General features: G+C 36.3%; 1 protein-coding gene across 1 annotated transcript in view; it reads left to right on the top strand.

Annotated features, from left to right (window-relative positions):
* The window catches only part of LOC123544158 (tRNA pseudouridine synthase Pus10-like), a 51,611-nt gene extending 28,446 nt beyond the window's left edge, over positions 1-23,165 (top strand). Inside the window, exon 17 of the mRNA XM_045330221.2 lies at positions 19,931-23,165. Within this exon, the coding sequence (XP_045186156.2) occupies positions 19,931-19,987 (57 nt within the window). The 3' untranslated portion in view covers positions 19,988-23,165. The remainder of the gene's footprint in view (positions 1-19,930) is intronic.
* Positions 23,166-24,467: the final 1,302 nt, after the last annotated feature.

A 24,467-nucleotide genomic window follows, 5' to 3' on the forward strand; every position in this document is an offset into this window, starting at 1 on the left:
TTGTGTTCTTTTCTTTACTGGTAGTTTAAATCTTTGAGTTCATATCCTCACAAAAATGCTGTTTTTAAGAATTTTCATGTCCATGAAATCGAATGATTTCACAGTATACCTACTAGTGACTTCAGTGTTACACCAGTAACTTAAGAGTTATACTAGTAACATCAGTGTTACATCAGTAACTTCAGTATTACACCAGTACTTTCAGTGTTACACCAGTAACTTCAGTGTTACAACAGTAACTTCAGAGTTATACTAGTAATGTCAGTGTTATACATGTAGGCCCAAAAGTACAATTATTCCATATTACTCGACATAAAATAAGAACATGTACCATTCTTTGTCTTTTATTTATCTCATTGTTATACTGTTAAATGTTTTAAGATCATATAACACATTATGACGAATAAATGACTTAAAATACTTGATTTCTAAATTAATATATTCTACATCTGCTAAGGTAAATGCATCAATAGATCTGAGAAAACATTGAAAAGTTAAGTTGGCATGTTTTTGGCCGCTCTATCTTCAAGCGAGAGGAGACCAGGCGCAAGCATGAGACAACACGCAATGCGATGACCCCTAAAACCACAGACGGCACCCAGCACACGGACCACACCCGAATGTATGACAGCAGACCTCAGCTCACCACGGCTCCGCACCAAAACGATGCCACGAAGCAAGTCAAGAGCTGCTACCAAACACTCAGTGCTAGAAAGCTGTCTGATATATGTCTGTGCTAAAACAAGAATGACAATATTGGCATTATTGTCCACGAAAACGGCACACGTTAAATATTCATGAGACAGCCCAATTCTTCAGCTAGTAAAACTAAAATACGGACTGACCGGGCCTACCACACAAAACACCAACTGATGCACCCCAGACACACTTCACCTTGCAAGAAGCAACGCAACATAGGCACCACACAACATTATAGTGAAGCATTACAGACAACGGAATGCAACCAGAGCCTCACCAGTACCATTGTGATGCATTACAGACACTTCATATCGCAAGAAACAACGCAACATAAGCATTACCAACACTATAGTGAAGCACTACGGACAACGGAATGCAACTTGGGCCTCACCAGTACCATAGTGATACATAATAGACACAACCTAGGTTTCGCCAATACTGTAATTATTTACTATAGAAGCTTCACTACGCAAAAAAGCAAAGCAACCTAGGCATCACCAGAACCTATAGTGGTGCACTACAACCACTTCACAAGCAAGCAACGCAACGCAATGCAATCTAGGACTCGCCAGTACTATAAGGATGAAATCCTAGTGACCCGAAGCAACTTCAGGTCAATCAACCTTAAAAAGCAAGGTGCATCTTTTGCAATGAACAACCTTTGGTGCACTGTTTAAGACAATAATGCCCTTGTGATAGGCCTGATAAAGGCAAACATAGCTTCACCAAACTGAGCGGACCGTGTCCCTAACTGACAAACAACAACGCTAATAACACTGAACTGTTCCGAATAAAATTCATCACACCAAACACATAGATATATCTCTAGTTCAGCATCTACCGTATAAATCGCCACAAAACAAACACCCAACCGGTTATTGTTTAGCAATCTAATTAACTCAATATCTTGCCTGATCCCCTCAATTCAACATTATTTGAGCGACAGTCCTAACATTTAAGGTATAATTACCAATTCATAAAAATTACATAACACAGAAATAACTGCCAGTGAGCCTTATCTTTTATCTAGAAGCTAAGATATAAATGAAAATACCTAAGCTAAAGTAATACACAAGTTCATGTAATTTCTTTTCCTATATATTCTTTTACAGAAAATGTCTTAAACATTGATTTAATTTCCGATATCCTAAAAAAGCACATAGTTCCAGTTAAAAACATTCTAACGAATGCTGTTATTTATCAACACAATACACCTGAATTCCATAAATCGGGAACTATCCAAAAGTTAATTTCCAGGAAGTATCTACGGTACTTTGAAGTTCCTTCGACATGGCTTCTATCACAGAACATTCATTCGTAACTTCTTTGAGTATGATTATAATTGGGATATCGGAGACTTCACAGTGTACATTGCACTAACAGCTCACTGACATCTTCAATAAATGCCATATAAGAAATCTGTACCCTGAAAGTATAATACAAAACGCAGCAAATCTGACACAAATTTCTCCAAAATGTCAGGTCTTTCACCAAAAACTAAGTTAACCATAAAAAATTACTGCATTACCAACTTTAGGGGTGTGGTGGGAGGGTAAGTTTATCTTTACTGAACGACATGTAGAAGAACAGTAGATTCTGTCAGTCATTGTATAATAACGGTCTGTTCGCCCTTTCAGACGCAATGTGAGAAATCTGCACGGGCTTTTTGCTTTTATATCGAACAACTCTCTGTTTTCGGCTCGCTGAACATGCACATCAGTACTGTATTGATAAAACGAGAACCAGCTCAACTGAATAATAAAGGCCGATTAATCCCGAATCCTTAGCAACTAACATACATTTTAAGTCTTGAGGAATAAATGAAATTATTTTAAAGAAATAATTTATATTATTCCATATTACTCGACATAAAATAAGAACATGTACCATTCTTTGTCTTTTATTTATCTCATTGTTATACTGTTAAATGTTTTAAGATCATATAACACATTATGACGAACAAATGACTTAAAATACTTGATTTCTAAATTAATATATTCTACATCTGCTAAGGTAAATGCATCAATAGATCTGAGAAAACATTGAAAAGTTAAGTTGGCATGTTTTTGGCCGCTCTATCTTCAAGCGAGAGGAGACCAGGCGCAAGCATGAGACAACACGCGATGAGATGACCCCTAAAAACTGCAGACGGCACCCAGCACACGGACCACACCCGAATGTATGACAGCAGACCTCAGCTCACCACAGCTCCGCACCAAAACGATGCCACGAAGCAAGTCAAGAGCTGCTACCAAACACTCAGTACTAGAAAGCTGTTTAACAAACACCATGCGTCCCGTCTCCTCTCGATTTATTGATTTTTTCCGCCACAATAAATTTTGCAAAAATTTATCCCCCAAAAAATCAACACAAAGAAAAATTAGACATTTACAATTTTCTATTAAAGCATCTCTGTGACCGCGGCAAATCTCAAGTAAAATGCAATGAATCCGCGCGAAAGAAATTCTAACGAACGCATAAAATATAGGTAAACATTCAATCCACATGGCCAGCCAATCGCTGGAGTCGAAAATATGCGGTGTTACCGAAAGATACTGTAATATTTTAATACGAATGATCAGTACGTGCAGGACAAACTAATTAAGCGTATTGATGCACTTATCCCTAATAGCATAAATCTGAACCACATTTTACCGGGAAAAAAGTTGCTGTGGCATAACACATTATAGTGTGATTTGGTTTAACCGTAAAAATCTTGGGCAAACTAGATCTTAACAAAATAATTCGATGTTAGGTTATTTGTGACGTCAGAACTTCTGAATCACAGTAAGTAGTCATGAAAAGTTATTTGTTTTATTTGCGTGTATACATGGTAAAAGTACATACATAGTTTCAAATCAGCAAAAATTCGTAATTTCGGATATTGCTTAATATTTTACCTAAATCAATGAAGAATTGTATCAACTTTTGGCACACACAAGTTTTATATGAATTTGTGTCCAAATTGTGAAATAATTGTCATAAATTTAAACCTCTAGCATGTAAAGCGTAGGTAGCGATGAACATTTTCTCAGAAATTGCTTGAACTATTTGGTCTTTTGAATGTTTGACTCGGGGGATATTGCCCATAAGAAAATAGTATCTTAATATTTCATAGAATCGCGTTAAATTAATTGAACTATGGGCAAGCTACACTGGTTTCGTTTTGTATTTTCAACAAAATAAAATCCCCTTTCTGATTTGTCTTAGAATTTATTAAGCGTATAATCAAATACTGTCCGTAAAAGACAGGTCAGCCTCTTCTCTAAATACCGGATCCCATCGACGCTTGAATCTACCAGTACACTTAATTAATCTGAATAGGTGGCCTGCCAAAATAGGCTAATGTGAAAACAACTGTAAACATCCTTTATTCGTAGTTATAATAAATCTGCAATAAAACAGGTTTATATCTACCGCCGCAAAAATGAATTTGATTCCGTATGACAACCCTGTAATAGATTACTTAAAAACACACTCATATAAAAACTAATGAAAAATAATGCTCGTAATGTATGATAAACTTTGATGAGAACCCTTACACTAAACCATACGTCATGAATAAACATGATGACGTATTCACTAAGTATAGGCTATACTTTTACCGGTTATAATTGTCGAAATATTTCAAATGCTTTTAAAAGCAGTGCTACACATTGTCAGTGAATCGGTAGAGATTTCCGACCAATAAAATAAAATGTGTATTTTATACTTCTTTGTTCTAAATAAAGAATGTCTTGGACTTTTCAATTCGAAGGCGAAGCAGGCCATTTCAAATGCCATTAAAACGACCAGGCACGTGATTGGTTTTGAATAAAATATTTATATGAAGGCACCAAACATAATCGCCACTGAATTTGATTTCTTTATTCGACAAGTCGGTACCCCAGATAAATGGGGAATAATATAATAGTTCTAGAACAGTTCTGTCGGAAGTTATGCCACATTTATGCCACATGTCAGGCAACAATTTGCGTGTCACCAATGACCTTTAATCCAAACCTTCACCCCAAGCATTTGCAGAAAAAACAACTGTTTACCCTGATTGGTAATCCAAAAATAGTCCTGAAAAAACAGGTATACCGACTGTATTATCGCAAGAATCCTAGTATTGTTAAATCTAAACAAATCTCAACCCTTATGTGGTGATAGGCTTGCTAAATCAACAGAATGAGTCGGATGAAGCAGAGACGAAACAATCCACATACATTTGCAGTCCTGAATAAAAATTATTCTGTGAAACAATCGATGTTGTTTTATTTGTTGTTTTTTTTAAATTACTTTCTGAAGTGTAGTGGTCAGAATTCGGATCACCATCTGTAGGTCTACAAATCAAGTTCTGAACCCCAAAATTTCAATCATTATTGCCTTTGATCTTTCGTTTGCCAACTGCTATCAAATCCTTAAATACATTTAAAGCCGAAAAACCACCTCCAGTAAAATCGTCTAGATAGTTCTGCTGTTTGCCTGATTTCATGTTTGATTTCAACACAAAATTCTTAAATGCCCACCACGACCTAGTAACCTTTTTTTTTTTTTTTAACCACGGAAACTTCATGAAAATCATTCTTAAATTACAAGTAATATACAGCCATGATGGATAATTAAGGCCCTTCCTAAAATAAATGAGTTTTACAGCTTCATATGCAAAACTTATTCAATCAATCTCTTATCATCATAGTTTTAAGAGCATAGCATAGAATGACTACTTTACACTGAAGAAACCAAATGTGTTCGAAATTTAACTTAATACACTAATTTCTGTACATATTGTTACATTGATTAAATATAGTATTAAGTCATTAAACACCTTGTTTTGGCCTAACCTATGTCACCGTCAACTCGTTACTAAATACTTGTAGATTTCAATCTTTTCATGCAAATCATGTAAAACTACCGTCATGGAAATACAAAAGAATACAGGTATTTTGTGACGTATCTTTAAATCCTAGCAAATTTTGCAATATTATCGATTCCTCAAAAGGAAGTGTTGTATCAAAATAAAAACTTTCTGTGTCAGTCCAGTGTTTGTGTTAGCAGAGAAGACTATTAAACATACTAAACGGTATGCGTTTTGCGTTTTTTGATGACAAGTCCCTTGACCTAGATCTTGACCTATTTTAGAAATTTAACAGCTGTTATTTTGGGTCGATATAGTCTACTTTGACCGGTGAATTTGCTAAGTTAACTATATCAATATTTTTTTTTTTTTTTTTTGAGCTCTGAGACGAAATTTCATTTGAACTTCATCTCCGGGCGCAACCCCAATCTTGACCCCTAAAATGTCTCTGAAATGTTCTACTTGCAAATTATCCCGGGATGTGGGTTTTGATACTTCACTGAAAAGTTATACTGACTGCAGGACACTCCCGAATGTGGAGCTAAGTATGTGCTATATATAGAAAATTTGAATATTAATGAAGTAATTGCACATGCAGTGACGTGTACTTGCCCGAACCGTTTCCGCTGCGTCATTAACCTGCACACATCGCCACCACAAGTCTATTATGTTTTAAGACCAGGATGCGGGCGATATCACCCGACGCAACTGAAACTGCCCACCGTGCACACGCCATGCTAAAACTTGTACATGTAACAAAGAATTTTCTGAACTTTATCACTGATTGGTTAGATATGCGTCACATAAATAATGAACGCTTTCGACCACTGCATATAGAATTAATCTTGCCCGGGTGTTTTCAGCCTGACCGTCGGTAGACAGTCTAAAATGTCTTTCTTACAAAAAACGTTTTATAACTAAATGCCCCCTTTGACCGGCAATAATGCCAAATTTATATATTCATCTCTGAAAATCTGTTGAAGGGAGGAAAGCAGATGTGCCGCCAATAAGACACTGGTAAGACTAACAGAAGGTATGATTTAATTTGCGCATCTTCCCACAGACTGTAACTTTTTGTTCAATATTAGACATGCTGACCATACAGACGAGCCTAGTATCAATGACCTATACACTTACATCGCCACACCCTCCTTGAAATTTTACCTCTAACCATGACATAGTCTTGTGAAATACCCGAACCATGTAAAAATACTTAAAAATCAATAATATTATTAATACACCCACCAGCATTATCTTGTAACTGTCTGTTTCTTCCTTCTCGATATCGTTTGCACAATTACCGGTCCCTCGTGCTCCAAGGTCATGTGGAGGTATCTGATTCAGCACCTCATTCCTGGCCGGCCTTTTGTTTCTCTCCTCTCGTCCTATGGTGATATTCCTGTTGTTGACGATTTTGCTCTTACATTTTGCCTGTGACCTTCGTCTTCCTTTCCCAGCCTTGTTGTTTAGGTCTAACACGTTCATGCGGCATCTCAATTTAAGATTACTTTAAGTTTATCTTTACTGAAAGACATGTAGAAGAACAGTAGATTCTGTCAGTCATTGTATAATAACGGTCTATTCGCCCTTTCAGACGCAATGTGAGAAATCTGCACGGGCTTTTTGCTTTTATATCGAACAACTGGCTGTGTTCTCGGCTCGCTGAACATGCACATCAGTACTGTATTGATAAAACGAGAACCAGCTCAACTGAATGATAAAGGCCGATTAATCCCGAATCCTTAGCAACTAACATACATTTTAAGTCTTGAGGAATAAATGAAATTATTTTAAAGAAATAATTTATATTAATTTCCCATAGGGATACATACATTATATCAATGCAAGTCTTTGACACAATGTTCTGAAGACAAATGCAAATACCTTCTCTTTAGAAATCTATCCAAGAGAAACACAAAAATCACTTTGAAGTGACCTGTTGACCTGCTACTTTTCTCCTCACATCTGTCAGAATGAGTAGTGTATGGCATTTTTACAAAGTGAAGCGGTCCAGCCTACTTTTTGTACAAATCCGCAGACAGTCATTTGCAAAAGAAACCATGATTTTCCAGCAATTTTTTACCCCTTTCTCTTCATTTACATCAGATCTATAAAATTTGGCTACTTTCAGAAGCTCAGGATATCTATTTACAATCAAATCCATCATGAAATGAGGGACCTCTTTTCTCTCGGATACACTTCCTTAAGTTGGGTAACGAAGGGCAGGTAACTGTACCTTATTACCAGTAACTCCAGTGTTATACCAGTAACTTTAGTGTTAAACCAGTAACATCAGTGTTACACCAGTAACTTCTGTGTTACAAGAGTAACTTCAGAGTTATACTAGTAACTTCAGTGTTACACCAGTAACTGCAGTATTACACCAGTTCTTTCAGTGTTACACCAGTAGCTTAAGTGTTACACCAGTACTTTCAGTGATACACCAGTAACTTCATTGTTACAAGAGTAACTTCAGAGTTATACTAGTTATACCAGGAACTTCATTGTTACCCCAGTAACTTCAGTGTTACAGCAGTAACTTCAGTGTTACCCCAGTAACTGTAGTGTTTCCCCAGTAACTTCAATGTTACACCAGTAACTTCATTGTCACATCAGTAACTTCAGTGTTACACCAGTAACTTAGTGTTACACCAGTAACTTCATTGTCACATCAGTAACTTCAGTGTTACCCCAGTAACTTAAGTGTTATACCAGTAACTTCAGTGTTACCCAAATAACTTTAGTGTTACACCATTACTTTCAGTAGCTTCAATATTATACAAGTAATACCAGTATTAAACCAGTGGAGCCTGTGTTACACTAGTAACTTTATTGTTATACCAGTACTGTCAGTAACTTCAATATAACACAAGTGATATCAGTATTAAACCAGTCACATCCATGTTACTCTTGTAACTTTATTGTTACACCAGTGCTGTCAGTAACTTCAATATAACACAAGTCAGATGAAGCCAGAAGGACTCACTATGAGTTTATGTCCTTTGTGTTCATTGAATAAATCCAATGTTACTACATGATAGTCTTCCATTTATGTCACTTCAAGTGGGGATGGCGAAGTTACTGGTACACATTTCAACACTTCTCAGAAACAGACTAAAACAGAGTATTATTTTTTTGCTGCATTCTTTGCTTTCAATGGATCTCTGATATTATTTTATGTTTATATTTTATTTTGCTTCCTTGCTTCCAAAATTATTACTCTGTATTTAAGGTTTATGGAAATGAACACATCTGTTACTTAATGTACATTGGTCTCGATCTTACTATATACATGTATAAGTCATGTGTTTTTAGCTCATCTGATTTTTTGAAAAAAAAATGATGAGTTATTGTCATCACTTGATCGGCGTCGGCGTTGCCTGGTTAAGTTTTATGTTTAGGTCAGCTTTTCTCCTAAACTATCAAAGCTATTGCTTTGAAACTTGGAACACTTGTTCACCATCACTAGCTACAGCAAGATACATAACTCCATCCTGCTTTTTTTGCAAGAATTATGGCCCCTTTTGGACTTAGAAAATATCAGATTTCTTGGTTAAGTTTTATGTTTAGGTCAACTTTTCTCCTAAACTATCAAAGGTATTGCTTTGAAACTTGCAACACATGTTCACCATCATAAGCTGACCCTGAACATCAAGAATTGTAACTCTATCCTGCTTTTTTCAAGAATTATTGCCCCTTTTGGACTTAGAAAATCAGATTTCTTGGTTAAGTTTTATTTTTAAGTCAGCTTTTCTCCTAAACTATCAAAGCTATTGCTTTGAAACTTGCAACACATGTTCACCATCATAAGCTGACCCTGAACATCAAGAATTGTAACTCTATCCTGCTTTTTTCAAGAATTATTGCCCCTTTTGGACTTAGAAAATCAGATTTCTTGGTTAAGTTTTATTTTTAGGTCAGCTTTTCTCCTAAACTATCAAAGCTATTGCTTTGAGACTTGCAACACTTGTTCACAATCATAAGCTGGCCCTGTACAGCAAGAAACATAACTCTATCCTGCTTTTTGCAAGATTTATGACCCCTTTTGTACTAAGAAAATATCAGATTTCTTGGTTAAGTTTTATGTTTAGGTCAACTTTTTCTTTTAAACTATCAAAGCTATTGCTTTGAAACTTGCAACACTTGTTCAGCATCATAAACTGACCTTGTACATAAAGAAACATAACTCCATCCTGCTTTTTGCAATAATTATTGCCCCTTTTGGACTTAGAAAATCAGTTTTCTTGGTTGAGTATTATGTTTAAGTCAGCTTTTCTCATAAACTATCAAAGCTATTGCTTTGAAACTTGCAACAGTTTTTCACCATCATAAGCGGATGCTGTACTTCAAGAAACATAACTCTATCCTGCTTTTTGCAAGAATGATGGCCCTTTTTAGACTTAGAAAATCATGGGTAGTACAATATTTCTATTATACAAAAAAATCAGATGAGCGTCAGCACCCACAGGGCGGTGCTCTTGTTTTAATTGATGATCATACTATAATTAATGGGTAGCTATGAATTCACTGGAAGGTTTGACATTGCATTTAGCAATGTCTGACTGAAGAATTTAGCTGAATATGTGAAAAGCCCAGATCTGTAGGTTAAAAATGTACATGTAGTCCCCTCAAGGGTTTTGTGTTACTCATTGATTTTCTTTTTAATCCCCCACCACAAGTGGTGGGGGGTTATAGGAATGGTCTCCATCTGTCCTTCGTCCTTCCATCCTTCTGTAACATTTTGTGTCCGCTCTGTATCTCCTAAACCCCTTGAAAGATTTTCATGAAACTTGGGTCAAATGATCACCTCATCAAGACGATGTGCAGAATCCATGAGTCAGCCATGTCATTTCAAGGTCAAGGTCACAACTCAAGGTCAAAGGTTTGAGCCTTCCATTTTGTGTCCGCTCTGTATCTCCTAAACCCCTTGAAGGATAATCATGAAACTTGAATAAAATGATCACCTCATCAAGACGATGTGCAGAACCCATGAGTCAGCCATGTCGGCTCAAGGTCAAGGTCACAACTCAAGGTCAAAGGTTTGAGGCTACCATTTCATATCCGCTCTGTATCTCTTAAACCTCCTGAAGGATAGTTATGAAACTTGGATTAAATATTCACCTCATCAAGATGATGTGCAGAACTCATAAGTCAGCCATGTCAGCTCAAGGTCAAGGTCACAACTCAAGGTCAAATGTTTGAGCCTTCCATTTTGTGTCCGCTCTGTATCTCCTAAACCCCTCGAAGGATTTTCATCAAACTTTGGTCAAATGATCACCTCATCTAGATGATGTGCAGAATTTATGGGTCAGCCATGTCAGTTCAAGGTCAAGGTCACAGCTCAAGGTCAAAGGTTTACCCTTTCACTATCCATACCAGTGGCGGGGGATTTAGCTGGCTGTAGGCCAGGATTTAAAAAAAAATCCCCTTATGGTAGCATGTCGTAAGTTTAAGATGTATATATATATTTCGAAAATATGTGGAAGCAGCATGCTTCAAGATTTGCTCATTTTTAAACACATGTTTTGTAAAAATGGAATGTATTATACAGTGAGTTGGAATAGGGATAGACCTAGTGTGGTTACTGTGATATTGTAAGAGGGTTGATGAGTGGGTGTGCAAATGTAATCATCTTTAAACTGAACCAGATTTATATATTATGTTTACCTCTTTGAACATCTAGATTAGATTTGATAACCAGCCAGTTTGGACAGAGTAAATGCCCTTGTGAATTAATCAAAGTTGTGAAAGTTTAATAACTACAGTTTTCATATTTGTACAAAAGATATGTCGATGTCAAATATATGTCAGTTTTTGAGCCAGATTGGAGTTGTACCTTCAGAGTTATTGCCCTTGAAATTGATCAAAATTGCAAAAATTGAAAGACTTATCTAAGTGTCCACAAAATAATTTAACATGTTTCAGTATAAAATACAGGTCGAGTATGGTAACTAGAAAGTCGAGCTGTTGCCCATGTCTCCTCAACCTCTTATTACTTTACTTGGATTTTAAACAAACTTATCTACAGGAAATAAAAAAATATTTGTCCTATGGTTGTAGAAATTATATATATAAGATAAATTGTGTCAAATTCCACTTGCTGTGACGGTTGTCAAAGTTGATTTAAGCATTGTAATGTTAAATGCAATCAAACTATTTTTATGTCCCCCGTGCAAATACTTTGAGAACCACTTGACCCAGAACATTCAAACTTGGTAGCATGATTGGGCATATGAAGTAGATGATCCCTTTTGTTTTGGGGGTTAATAGGTCAAAGATCAAGGTCACAGGGTCCTAAAGGTTGAAAACAGTTTCCGCTTAATAACTTGAGAAACACGACTCAATATCTTCAAACTTGGTAGCATAATTCTGAAGTAGATAACCTCTATAGTTTTGGGGGTTAGTAGGTCAAAGGTCAAGGTCGTAATAACCATGGGACTGAAAATGGGACAACCCGTCATTGGAGGCATATGTTTTTAACAAACAGCTCTTGTCATTCATTGGTAATCATAAATGATTATGAACTTAAGGAGAATTCCTATAGTTTTTAGCTCACCAGTCACATAGTGACAAGGTGAGCCTTTGTGATCACCCTTCATCCGTCGTCCGTCCGTCAACATGATAGTGGTTTCATTTATGATTTTATTTTAACCAAACTTGCACATAACTTGTATCACCACAAGATCTTGGGTCCTTCGTTGAACTGGCCAGATCCCATTATGTGTTCCAGAGTTATGGCCCCTGAAAGGGCCAAAATTAGCTATTTTGACCTTGTCTGCACAATAGCAGCTTTATTTATGATTTGATTTTTACCAGACTTGCACACAACTTGTATCACCATAAGATCTTGGTTCCTTTTTTGAACTGGCCAGATTCCATTATGGGTTCCAGAGTTATGGCCCCTGAAAAGGCCAGAATTAGCTATTTTGACCTTGTCTGCACAATAGCTGAGCTTCATTTATGATTTGAATTTAATCAAACTTGCACAAAACTTATGTCACCATAAGATCTTGGTTCCTGTCTTGAACTGGCCAGATCCCATAATGGGTTCCAGAGTTATGGCCCCTGAAAGGGCCAAAATTAGCACAATAGCAGCTTCATTTATGATTTGATTTTAACCAAACTTGCACACAACTTGTATCACCATAAGATCTCGATTTCTTTTTATACACCCGAAGGGATGTATTATGTTATTGCCTCTGTGTCCGTCTGTCTGTCTGTTGGTTAGCAATTTCCCTTCCGCGCTGTAACTCTTGAACCCCTTGAAGGATTTCAAAGAAACTTGACACAAATGTTCACCTCATCGAAACGACGTGCGGAGCACATGTCAAGGTCTCACTTAGGATTCAAAGGTCATATGACTTTGTTTTGTGTGTATATTGCCCTGCATTTGCATTGCATTGCAGTGCTATTGTTTTTATTTGGCTGATCCTTCTTTTGTTCAGTTACAATATTTTTTTATGTCCCCAAAGGGAGGCATATTAGTTTTCAACTGTCCGTCCGTTAGTTCGTTCGTTCGTCACAATGTTAACTTTTTGCATGAAGGCACTTTACTTGCGAACCACTGCACCTAGGACCTTCAAACTTCACTTATTGCGTACCTGACCCCTACTGACTTTGGGGTCACCAGGTCAAAGGTCAAGGTCACCAGGTCAAAGGTCAAGAAGCTGCGGGGGCATTTGTTACCATTAGTGACAGCTCTTGTTTTTAATTACTTCCCTTTTATGTTACTATAAATAGCGTATTTAGGGAAAAACCAAGACCACTTTTCTGTGGTACAACATGGATGGTACCTCCAATTTTTATGCCCCCCTTCGAAGAAGGAGGGGTATATTGTTTTGCAGATGTCGATCGGTAGGTCGGTCGGTCGGAATGTAGACCAATCCGTTTCCGGATAATAACTCAAGAACTCTTGGGCCTAGGATCATGAAAGTTGATAGGGAGGTTGGTCATCACCAGCAGATGACCCCTATTGGTGGACGGATAGCTCAGTGGTTTGCGCACTGGCCTTCCAATCCTGAGGTTGGGGGTTTGATCCCCGGCAGCTACTCTGGAATTTTCAGAAACGCTTTTCAGTGTTTCCCACCTAACTAGAGGTGTACTGGTCAGGAACCCAGGCAATCCTTGCATGTATCAGTGCTATACACTGGGCACGTTAAAGAACCAGGCTGTCTATTCGCAACGAGCTAGGCTAAGTTAGCTGGACAAGCCTGTATCTGATTTCTGATCTCTCTGTCGTGGGGGCTTTGTCTCACTCTGTCCCTCTGGTCAGATTGCTCTGTGTCTGTACTAGTAGAGGATGAATTATGTGCCCTGTGTGGCTGCATTTGAACTATGTAAAGCGCCTTTGAACGTGACATTGATCATGAAAAGGGCGCTGTATAAATCTGGTATAATAATAATAATAATAATATTGATTTTGAGGTCTGTATGTCAAAGGTCAGGTCACAGTGACCCTGAATAGTAAAACGGTTTCTGGATGATAACTCAAGAACCCTTGGGCTTAGGATCATGAAAGTTGATAGGGAGGTTGGTCATGACCAGCAGATGACCCCTATTGATTTTGAGGTCAGTATATTAAAGGTCAAGGTCACAGTGACTCTGAACAGTTAAATGGTTTCCGGGCAATAACTCAAGAATGCTTGGGCCTAGTGTCAGGAAAATTGATAGTTAGGTTGGCCATGACCAGCAGATGACCCCTATTGATTTTGAGATCATTAGGTCAAAGGTCAAGGACACATTGGCCAGGAACAGTTAAACGGTTTCTGATCTTCTTGTCCAAAACCATAGGGCCTAGGGCTTTGATATTTGGTATGAAGCACTATCTAGTGGTCCTCTAGCAAGATTGTTCAGATTATTTCTCTGGGCTCAAATATGGCCCCACCCTGGGGGTCACATGGTTTATATAGACTTATATAGGAAAAAACTTTGAAAAACCTTTTGTCCAAAACCACAGGGCCTAGGGCTTTGATATTTTGTATATGTAGGCATAGGAAATAGAGATCAATAAAATTGCACCTTTACTAATCGTACCAGGTGTTCTGTATTATAAAAGTGCTTCTATTGTGACATTTTGGTACAAGTAAAACTGTATTATCTGCACTATTATTTACTTACTGGTATTTCATTTTATTATTGGCTTTTTAAAAGTTAATTTTTTACCATATGTAAGTTCACAGAATCATAGGAACCATGTTTTGAAGGGTAAATCAAACACAAATGAATAAATCCTAAATGTTTCTGTTGTGCAAAAAAGTATGATATTGTGTCTAAAACAGTTTTCATTTTCCACTCAATTGTGTAATTGGAAGGGAAGCAAACTAATAGATATCTGCTTATAAGTACTAGCCCAAGGCAAGAGTTGTCATTCTTTGTGGATCACAACTTTAAATTAAAAATTAAAACTTCTGTTATTGGTATTAACAAAACTATCATAAACTTCACATTTGTGAACTCATTTTTGGTTATTTCAAGGACTTGGAAATCAATTTCTTGACTTTATTTAATGTATTACTATCATTGAAAATTTTAGGGTCTATCTCTAGTATATGAAATCATCTAGTGGTCCGCTACTAAGATTGTTCAAATTATTCCCCTAGGGTCAAATATGGCTCCGCACTGGGGGTCACATGGTTTTCATAGACTTATATAGGGAGAAACTTTGAAAATCTTCTTGTCGAAACCACAAAGACTATGGCTTTGATATTTTGTAATGTAGCATCATCTAGTGGTTCTCTACCAAGTTTGTTCAAATTATCCCTCTAGGGTCAAATATGGCCCCGCCCCAGGGGTCACATGGTTCATATAGACTTATATAGGGAAAAACTTAGAATCTTCATGTCCATAACTTACATCATTCAAATTTGGACCACATGTATAGTTTTGAGTGGCAAGATGAACCTTGACATGAGTTGACCTTGATCTTGACCTAGTGACCTACTTTCACATTTCTGTAGCTACAGCCTTCAAATTTGGACCACATGCATAGGTTTGTGTACCGAAAAAAACTTTGACCTTGTTATTGACCTAGTGACCTACTTTCACATTTTTGAAGGTACATGCTTCAAATTTGGACCACATGCATAGTTTTTTGTTCCAAAATAAAATTTGACCTTGATTTTGACCTAGTGACCTACTTTCACATTTCTCAAGCTACAGTCTTCAAATTTTAACCACTTGTATAGTTTTGTGTACTGAAATGAACTTTGCTCTTGAGATTGACCTAGTGACCTGCTTTCACATTTCTGAAGGTACAAGTTTCAAATTTGGACCACTTACAAAGTTTTGTGTTCCGAAATAAAATTTGACTTTGATTTTGACCTAGTGACCTACTTTCACATTTCTCAAGCTACAGCCTTCAAATTTGAACCACATGCATAGATTTGTGTGCCGAAATGAACTTTGATCTTGAGATTGACCTAGTGACCCACTTTCACATTTCTGAAGCTACAGGCTCCAAATTTGGACTGCATGCATATTTTTGTGTTCTGAATTGAAATTTGACATTGATTTTTACCTATTACCTACTTTCACATTTCTCAAGGTACAGCCTCCAAATTTGAAGCACATGCGTAGTTCTGTCTACCGAAATGAACTTTGACCTTGAAATTGATCTAGTGACCTACTTTCACATTTCTCAAGCCACAGCTTTCAAATTTGGACCACATACACTATGTTTTGTACTGAAATGAAATTTGACCTTGATTTTGACCTTGAGCTCAGTGGATGGCGCCAAGATCTCTCTGTAATCTCTTGTTAGGTTAATAGGTTAAAGGTCAAGGTTATCACTTGCCCCTCATCAATGCGGGTTCGAGCCTCACTCTGGGTGTTGAATTCTTCATGTGAGGAAGCCATCCAGCTGGCTTACGGAAGGTCGGTGGTTCTACTCAGGTGCCCGCTCTTGATGAAATAATGCACGGAGGGGCACCTGGGGTCTTCCTCCACCATTAAAGCTGGAAAGTCGCCATATGACCTATTGTGTCGATGCAATGTTAAATCCCAACAAAAAAAAAAAAAAAATAAAAAAATAAAGGTCAAGGTCAGATTAAACCAGAATGGTAGAACTTTTGTTTACAGTGAGCATATAATTTCTGTTTCTTGTGCAATTACTGAATGCATCAAGGGGGACATTTCGTGTTCGACAAGCTCTTGTTAGGTGTATTTTGACATATCTGTACGTTGTAAGAATTTTTTTTTCGTTTTGTTAAATTCTTTTGATTGATCTTGATTATGATTTTTTGACCTTCTTGTCCTTTAGTGCAATGATAACAGGTGAGCGATATAGGGCCATTATGGCCCGCTTGTTAGCTCATCTGATTTTTTGAAAAAAAATGACGAGTTATTGTCATTACTTGATCGGCGTCTGCGTCGGCGTTACCTGGTTAAGTTTTATGTTTAGGTCAGTTTTTCTCCTAAACTATCAAAGCTATTGCTTTAAAACTTGCAACACTTGTTCACCATTAACTGACTCTGTACAGCAAGAAACATAACTCCATCCTGCTTCTTGCAAGAATTATGGCCCCTTTTGAACTTAAAAATTTCAGATTTTTTGGTTAAGTTTTATGTTTAGGTAAACTTTTCTCCTAAAATATTAAAGCTATTGCTTTGAAACTTGCAACACTTGTTCACCAACAAAAGCTGACTCTGTACAGAAAGAAACATAACTCCATCCAGCTTTGTGCAAGAATTATGGCCCCTTTTGGACTTACAAAATCAGATTTCTTGGTTAAGTTTTATGTTTAGGTCAACTTTTCTCCTAAACTATCAAAGCTATTGAGTTAAAACTTGCAACACTATTTCACCATTGAAAGCTGACTCTGTACAGCAAGAAACATAACTCCATCCAACTTAGAAAATATCAGATTTCTTCGTTAACTTTTGCGTTTAGGTCAACTTTACTCCTTTACGGACAAAGCTATTGCTTAAAAACTTGGAGCAGTTATTCACCATTAAAAGCTGATACTGCACAGCAAGTACCGTAACTCTGCATTGCTTTTTGCAAGACTTATTGCCCCTTTTGGACTTAGAAAATCATGGGTAGGTCAATATTTCTATTATACAGAGACAAAAAAATCAGATGGGCATCTGCATCCGCAAGGCGGTGCTCTTGTTTTATATTTCATAGTTTTTTTTTCAAATTCACACATCTGATAGAAAATTTTGTGCTGAAAACAATGAACAAATAAAAAATGGGTCACCAAGCTTGATTTTGTGAAAAGTTGTTTTGAACACGCCCACTGTTGCTTAAGCTGCTAGAGATTTTTCAACATTTTCTTAATTTTCTGCTTTTTTTTAAGTTCACCTGTCACATAGTGACAGAGTGAGCTTTTGTGATCGCATTTTATCTGTCGTCCGTTCACATTTTCTTGTGAACACGATAGAGACCACATTTTGCTATCAACTTCAATCAAACTTGCACGCAACTTGTATTGGCATAAGATCTTGGTTCCTTTTAAAAACTGGCCAGATCCCATCATTGGTTCCAGAGCTATGGCCCCTTAAAGGGCAAAAATTTGCTATTTTTGGCTTGTGAACACGATAGAGACCACATTTTGCAATCAACTTTAATCAAACTTGCACGCAACTTGTATCGGCATAAGATCTCGGTTCCTTTTGAAAACTGGCCAGATCCCATCATGGGTTCCGGAGTTATGGCCCCTTAAAGGGCCAAAATTTGCTATTTTTGGCTTGTGAACATGATAGAGACCACATTTTGCAATCAACTTTAATAAAACTTGCACACAACTTGAATTGACATAATATCTCACTTCCTTTTGAAAACTGGCCAGATCCTATTATAGGTTCCAGAGTTATGGCCCCTTAAAGGGCCAAAATTTGCTATTTTGGCTTTTGGAGGCCATATAGGGACTTCATTTATGGTTTGATTTAATACAAACTTGCAAAATATCTTCAACAACAATAAATCTTGGATTCCATGAGGAATATGCCAGATCCAATCATAGGTTCCGGAGTTACGGCCCCTGATTGACCCCTGAAAGAGCCAAAATTTATTAATTTTTACCAGTTTTCAAGCTTCAGGACCCTGTGAACACGATAGAAGTGACATTTTATATCATTTTTTGACATCTCAATGCGGTGAACATTTGTGTTAAGTTTCTTTGAAATCCTTCAAGGGGTCAAGAGTTACAGAGCGGACATGAAACACACTCAAATGACCTTTGATCCCTAAGTGTGACCTTGACCTTGAAGCGAGCCATCCAGAACATGCACTTTGCACATCGTCCTGATGTGATGAACATTTGTGTCAAGTTTCTTTGAAATCCTTTAAGGGGTTCAAGAGTTACAGAGCGGACACGAAATTGCTAATGGACGGACAGACAGATGGACGTACAACAATGGAGTATAACATAATAACATAACATGGGGTATAACATAATACATCCCTTTGGATGTATAAAAAGGAAAAGGATTTCTGTCAAAAACACGAAAATGTAGACCATTTCATATTAAAATATATAACAAATCTGTGTATCTCTCAGTAAAGTGTTCCAGAATAAATATTGCGACTTTATGATGCTGTATATTAAAATTTTTTATCTTTGGTTGAATCCATAAAAACTACTTGCCCAATGTTTGGTTGAAAATTTCATCATGTTCATTTCCAGCAAGTTTGGCATAAAGTGTATAATATGACACTGAAAATGCTCAAGTTTCAAATATTGATCAAATGGTAAGAAGACTATTGATTTTCTTCATTATTTCAGAAGTGTTGCAATGGTTTACTCCATTTTCATGCTATTGTTGGTTATTTATTAGGATACTTTGCAAAAGTCATGTCAGTAGGTTTATATCACTGGTCACTTCCACCTGTATTTTATGTATGTTTGAGAGGGATTTTATTTGAATGAATTTCTTTAAAAAAAACATACAAAGTAAAGGGAAAATTTGTTTTAAATATCATTTACTTGTTGAACTCCAGATTGTACATTTTCAGTGGTGACTTACACCTTGCCAAATCATCATGAACATATTGCATCTTGTATTTACTTGTTGCCAGATACTGTGATCTTTCACTGAAGCAAACAAGTATCCTTTATCGTCTTGGAATGTTACACCATTTTGGAAATTGCTCTTGTCACAGATGGCTAGCATAATGTAATCAAACTGAATAAAGCACAATTTTCTTCTTCAGTAATTATATAATCTATATATACAACATAGACAAAAACAGCCTTTTTTATCTTGTTTTCTGTATGTACAGATGTATTGCACGATGAGAAAGAAAACCTGTTGCCACAAGTATCAGTCAGAAAATCAAAAAAGAAGTTAGTAGAGTACTTGACAAACAAACTGTGTCCAAAGCTAAATACTCCTTTAATATTTACTGTCCAGCCAAGGTACCGTTATTACAAAACATTATTTTACTTTCAGGCAGTTGAATTGGACTGGCCGAAGAAGATTGACACAGTCGAAGAATGTGTGACCTAAAAATGATGAAATTAAATCAGTTTAAACATCTGATTAATCCATCATAAAAATATTTGAGTAGAAGTGGCAGCAAGAAGATGATATAATGGCACAGCCTGTCATCAACCAACAGATAATGTTAAAAGCACAGTCTGTCATCAACAGATAATGTTAAAGCACAGTCTGTCATCAACAGATAATGTTATAGTACAGTCTATCATCAACAGACAATGTTATAGTACAGTCTTTCATCAACAGACAATGTTATAGTACAGTCTATCATCAACAGACAATGTTATAGTACAGTCTTTCATCAACAGACAATGTTATAGTACAGTCTATCATCAACAGATAATGTTATAGCACAGTCTTTCATCAACAGACAATGTTATAGTACAGTCTATCATCAACAGATAGTGTTGTAGCACAGTTTATCATTAACAGATAATGTTATAGTACAGTCTATTGTAAACAGATAACGTTATAGCACAGTCTGTCATCAACAGATAATGTTATAGTACACTCTATCATCAACAGATAGTGTTATAGCACAGTTTATCATTAACAGATAATGTTATAGTACAGTCTATTGTAAACAGATAATGTTATAGCACAGTCTGTCATCAACAGATAATGTTATAGTACACTCTATCATCAACAGATAGTGTTATAGCACAGTTTATCATCAACAGATAACGTTATAGCACAGTCTGTCTTCAACAGATAATGTTAAAGCACAGTCTGACATCAACAGATAATGTTATAGTACAGTCTATCATCAACAGATAACGTTATAGCACAGCCTGTCTTCAACAGATAATGTTAAAGCACAGTCTGGCATCAACAGATAATGTTATAGCACACTCTGTCTTCAACAGATAATGTTAAAGCACAGTCTAGCATCAACAGATAATGTTATAGCACACTCTGTCTTCAACAGATAATGTTAAAGCACAGTCTGGCATCAACAGTTAATGTTAAAGCACAGTCTGGCATCAACAGATAATGTTATAGCACAGTCTGTCTTCAACAGATAATGTTAAAGCACAGTCTGGCATCAACAGATAGTGTTATAGCACAGTTTATCATCAACAGATAATGTTATAGCACAGCCTGTCTTCAACAGATAATGTTAAAGCACAGTCTGGCATCAACAGATAATGTTATAGCACACTCTGTCTTCAACAGATAATGTTAAAGCACAGTCTGGCATCAACAGATAATGTTATAGTGCAGTCTATTGTAAACAGATAACGTTATAGCACAGTCTGTCATCAACAGATAGTGTTATAGCACAGTTTATCATCAACAGATAATGTTATAGCACAGTCTATCATCAACAGATAATGTTATAGTACAGTCTATCATTAAAAGATAGTGTTATAGCACAGTTTATCATTAACAGATAATGTTATAGTACAGTCTATTGTGAACAGATAATGTTATAGCACAGTCTTCCATCAACAGACAATGTTATAGTACAGTCTATCATAAACAGGTAGTGTTATAGCACAGTTTATCATTAACAGATAATGTTATAGTACAGTCTATTGTGAACAGATAATGTTATAGCACAGTCTGTCAACAACAGATAATGTTTTAGTACCGTCTGTCATCAACAGATAATGTTATAGTACCGTCTGTCATCAACAGATAGTGTTATAGCACAGTTTATCATCAACAGATAATGTTATAGTACAGTCTATCATCAACAGATAATGTTAGAGTACAGTCTGTTGTAAACAGATAATGTTATAGCACAGTCTATCATCAACAGATAATTTACAGCATAGTCTGTCATCAGCAGATAATGTTATAGTACAGTCTGCCATCATCAAGAAGTCCTGACAGTCTATATTACCAGAAATGTTAGCAACTGTTGTTAAGGGCACCAGGAAACTGACTGTCAAATCATGTCAGCAGTTGTGAAACAGCTGCTTTTACTTTAATCGTCTGAAGGTTTGATACTGAGCAATGATATGGCAGAAGTAGCAGTTTGATTTATATATAGGGTTGGATACCGGTTCCTGGTATCGGTACAATACCGAATAATCACTTCGAAAAGTACCAGTATATACTGTTTCGTAAAAGAACCGGTTGATATTTTGGTATTTCCATAAAAGTAAAAACAAAATTCTTACAAAATCTGCAGCAAAATAAAGCAGAAATTTAAGCAAATATCGTAATAACGGAATCAACATTGTTTACTGTAATACCGCTCCGAGTAACCTCCCTTGAATTAACACGGAGAGCTAACCATGTTTAGTTATAGTTTTGTATGCTAAATATTACCTGAAATACTTCTTTTCCCGTCGTTTTAAACAACATAAACCAATACTTAATTTCAAAATATACGAGACTATTTTTCTTTGTAGTATTCTTTAAATACCAATGAAAAAAAAAATGATGTAAATAAAAAGTTACGAGACTAAGCTGTAACCTAGGTAAACAAACAATCGGTTTTTTGCAAACCATCAGAAATATGTTATTGTTAGAATGTTTGTTGTTTCAAGTGTTTTGAAGGTTATTGTTCAATTAAAAATGTGTTGCAAAAGTGTTACACTTTAAAAACGTTACTAGTCAACCTGGTCGGAGATTATCATGAGTGAAAATGAGTCTGACTTGTTAGAGGGGTAATTTGAAAGCTAGTAAGTGTTCAGTTTACCAGTTCTAGACAGTGCTGAGCTTTAAAAGCATTACTACAGTGTGTGTATTCATAGATTTAAATTGCATAGTGAACAAGGTATCTACTCTAGATTTTTATTTTGGAAAACTAGTCTGTAAGATATGTTTTACTTTTTACTCTTAAATAATCTAATACATCAACCCATTAACAGACTTGAAATGTTTATTTATCACAGCAAATTTTCATATATCTGCTTACATAGGTGTATATAATACTAACCAAATCATTGCTTATGTAATGTACTACAAAGCATGGTATGGGTATCGGTATCATTAAAAATACCGTATCGTTTCGTTGATATCGGTATCGCTTCCTCCTTAACGATATCCAACCCTATTTATATATGAACTTCTTTAATTGTATAATGTTAGGAAGCACAGTTTTCTTTAACCTTTTATGGACAGAATGTCTGTCACATGTGTTCCATTGGAAATATGAAAATCTTCTGTCTAAAATCACAAAAGCGGCAATATTGAATAGATGAAAATTGTTGATTAAAGGCAGATAAACGTCTGTTTTCGTATTTATCAATAACATTGATAATTCCATTTCAAAAAAAAAGAGAATATCTAGGGTCCAATTGTATGAGAAAATGAATACATGCCAAAATTCAAAACATGAAATTACGTTGAAATCCCCATGTATGTGGATCTACACTGTTAATTACTCACATAGTACTGTAAAATCATTTAACTTTGTGGGCATGAAATTTTGTGGTTTTGGTCAAAACATCAATTTCTTGGGGATAATTCATGGATTTCAACTTTTTAATATAAAATGAAAGGGAATTTTACTTGTTTGTTAGGATTAAATTTTGTGGATTGACTCAACCACAAAATCCACGAAAATTAGTCCCCCTTGAATATTAATGATTTCACAGTATTTTGTAAAGAAGCAGATCAGATCCAGTTTGTGCATACCGTCATTCTTGATTCGCATGAGTTGACCTCAGTTTGCACCAGTCACACATGTCTTGCTGTTCAATTTGTTGTTCTGCAGATTAAAGTATAGTGTGACATCAGTTCAAAACATTAAAACCTATACAGAAGGTGAAGAAACTAGGTTTGGTGTTGTCCTTCCATAGCTCTGTTTTAAAGTTTAATAAAATTTGGTAAAAATTTGTACTACCTTAGGGAAGTACAGTTTTTAGCACACCTGACCCAGAGGCTCATGGTGAGCTTTTGTGACCGCTCGATGTCCATCGTCAGTCGTGCATCATGTGTTGTCCGTCTGTCAACATTTTTTCTAAAAAAAAAAATCTTGAAAACCACATGGCAGCACCAAACTTCACAGGAATGATCTTTGGTTGGCCCCCTTTCAAAGTTGTTCAAAGAATTGAATTCCATGAAGAACTCTGGTTGCCATGGTAACCAAAAGGAAAATCTTTAAAAATCTTCTTGTCCAAAACAGTAAGGCTTAGAGCCTTGATATTTGGCATGTGTCATCATCTAATGGTCCTCTGTAAAGATTGTTAAAATTGTGCTCTTGGGGTAAAAAGAGCCCCCCCCCCCCCCAAAGGGGGTCACAAGTTTTACATAGACTTGTATAGGAAAAAACTTTAAAATCTTCTTGTCTAAAACCATAAGACCTAGGCCTTTGATATTGTGTATGTAGCATTGCCTTGTCCTGTACCAAAATTATTCAAATTATAACCCTGGGGTGAAAAGAGGTCCTGCACTGGGGGTCTTTTGCATAGGCTTAATATGCAGGAAAAAAACTTTAAAAATCTTTTTGCCTGGAACTGCAAGACATAGGCTTTAGATATTTGGTATGTTGCCTTTCCTAGTGTTCCTCTACCAAAATTTTCAAATTATG

This window comes from Mercenaria mercenaria, chromosome 1 (genome assembly GCF_021730395.1).
Source record: "Mercenaria mercenaria strain notata chromosome 1, MADL_Memer_1, whole genome shotgun sequence".
NCBI classification, from domain to species: domain Eukaryota; kingdom Metazoa; phylum Mollusca; class Bivalvia; order Venerida; family Veneridae; genus Mercenaria; species Mercenaria mercenaria.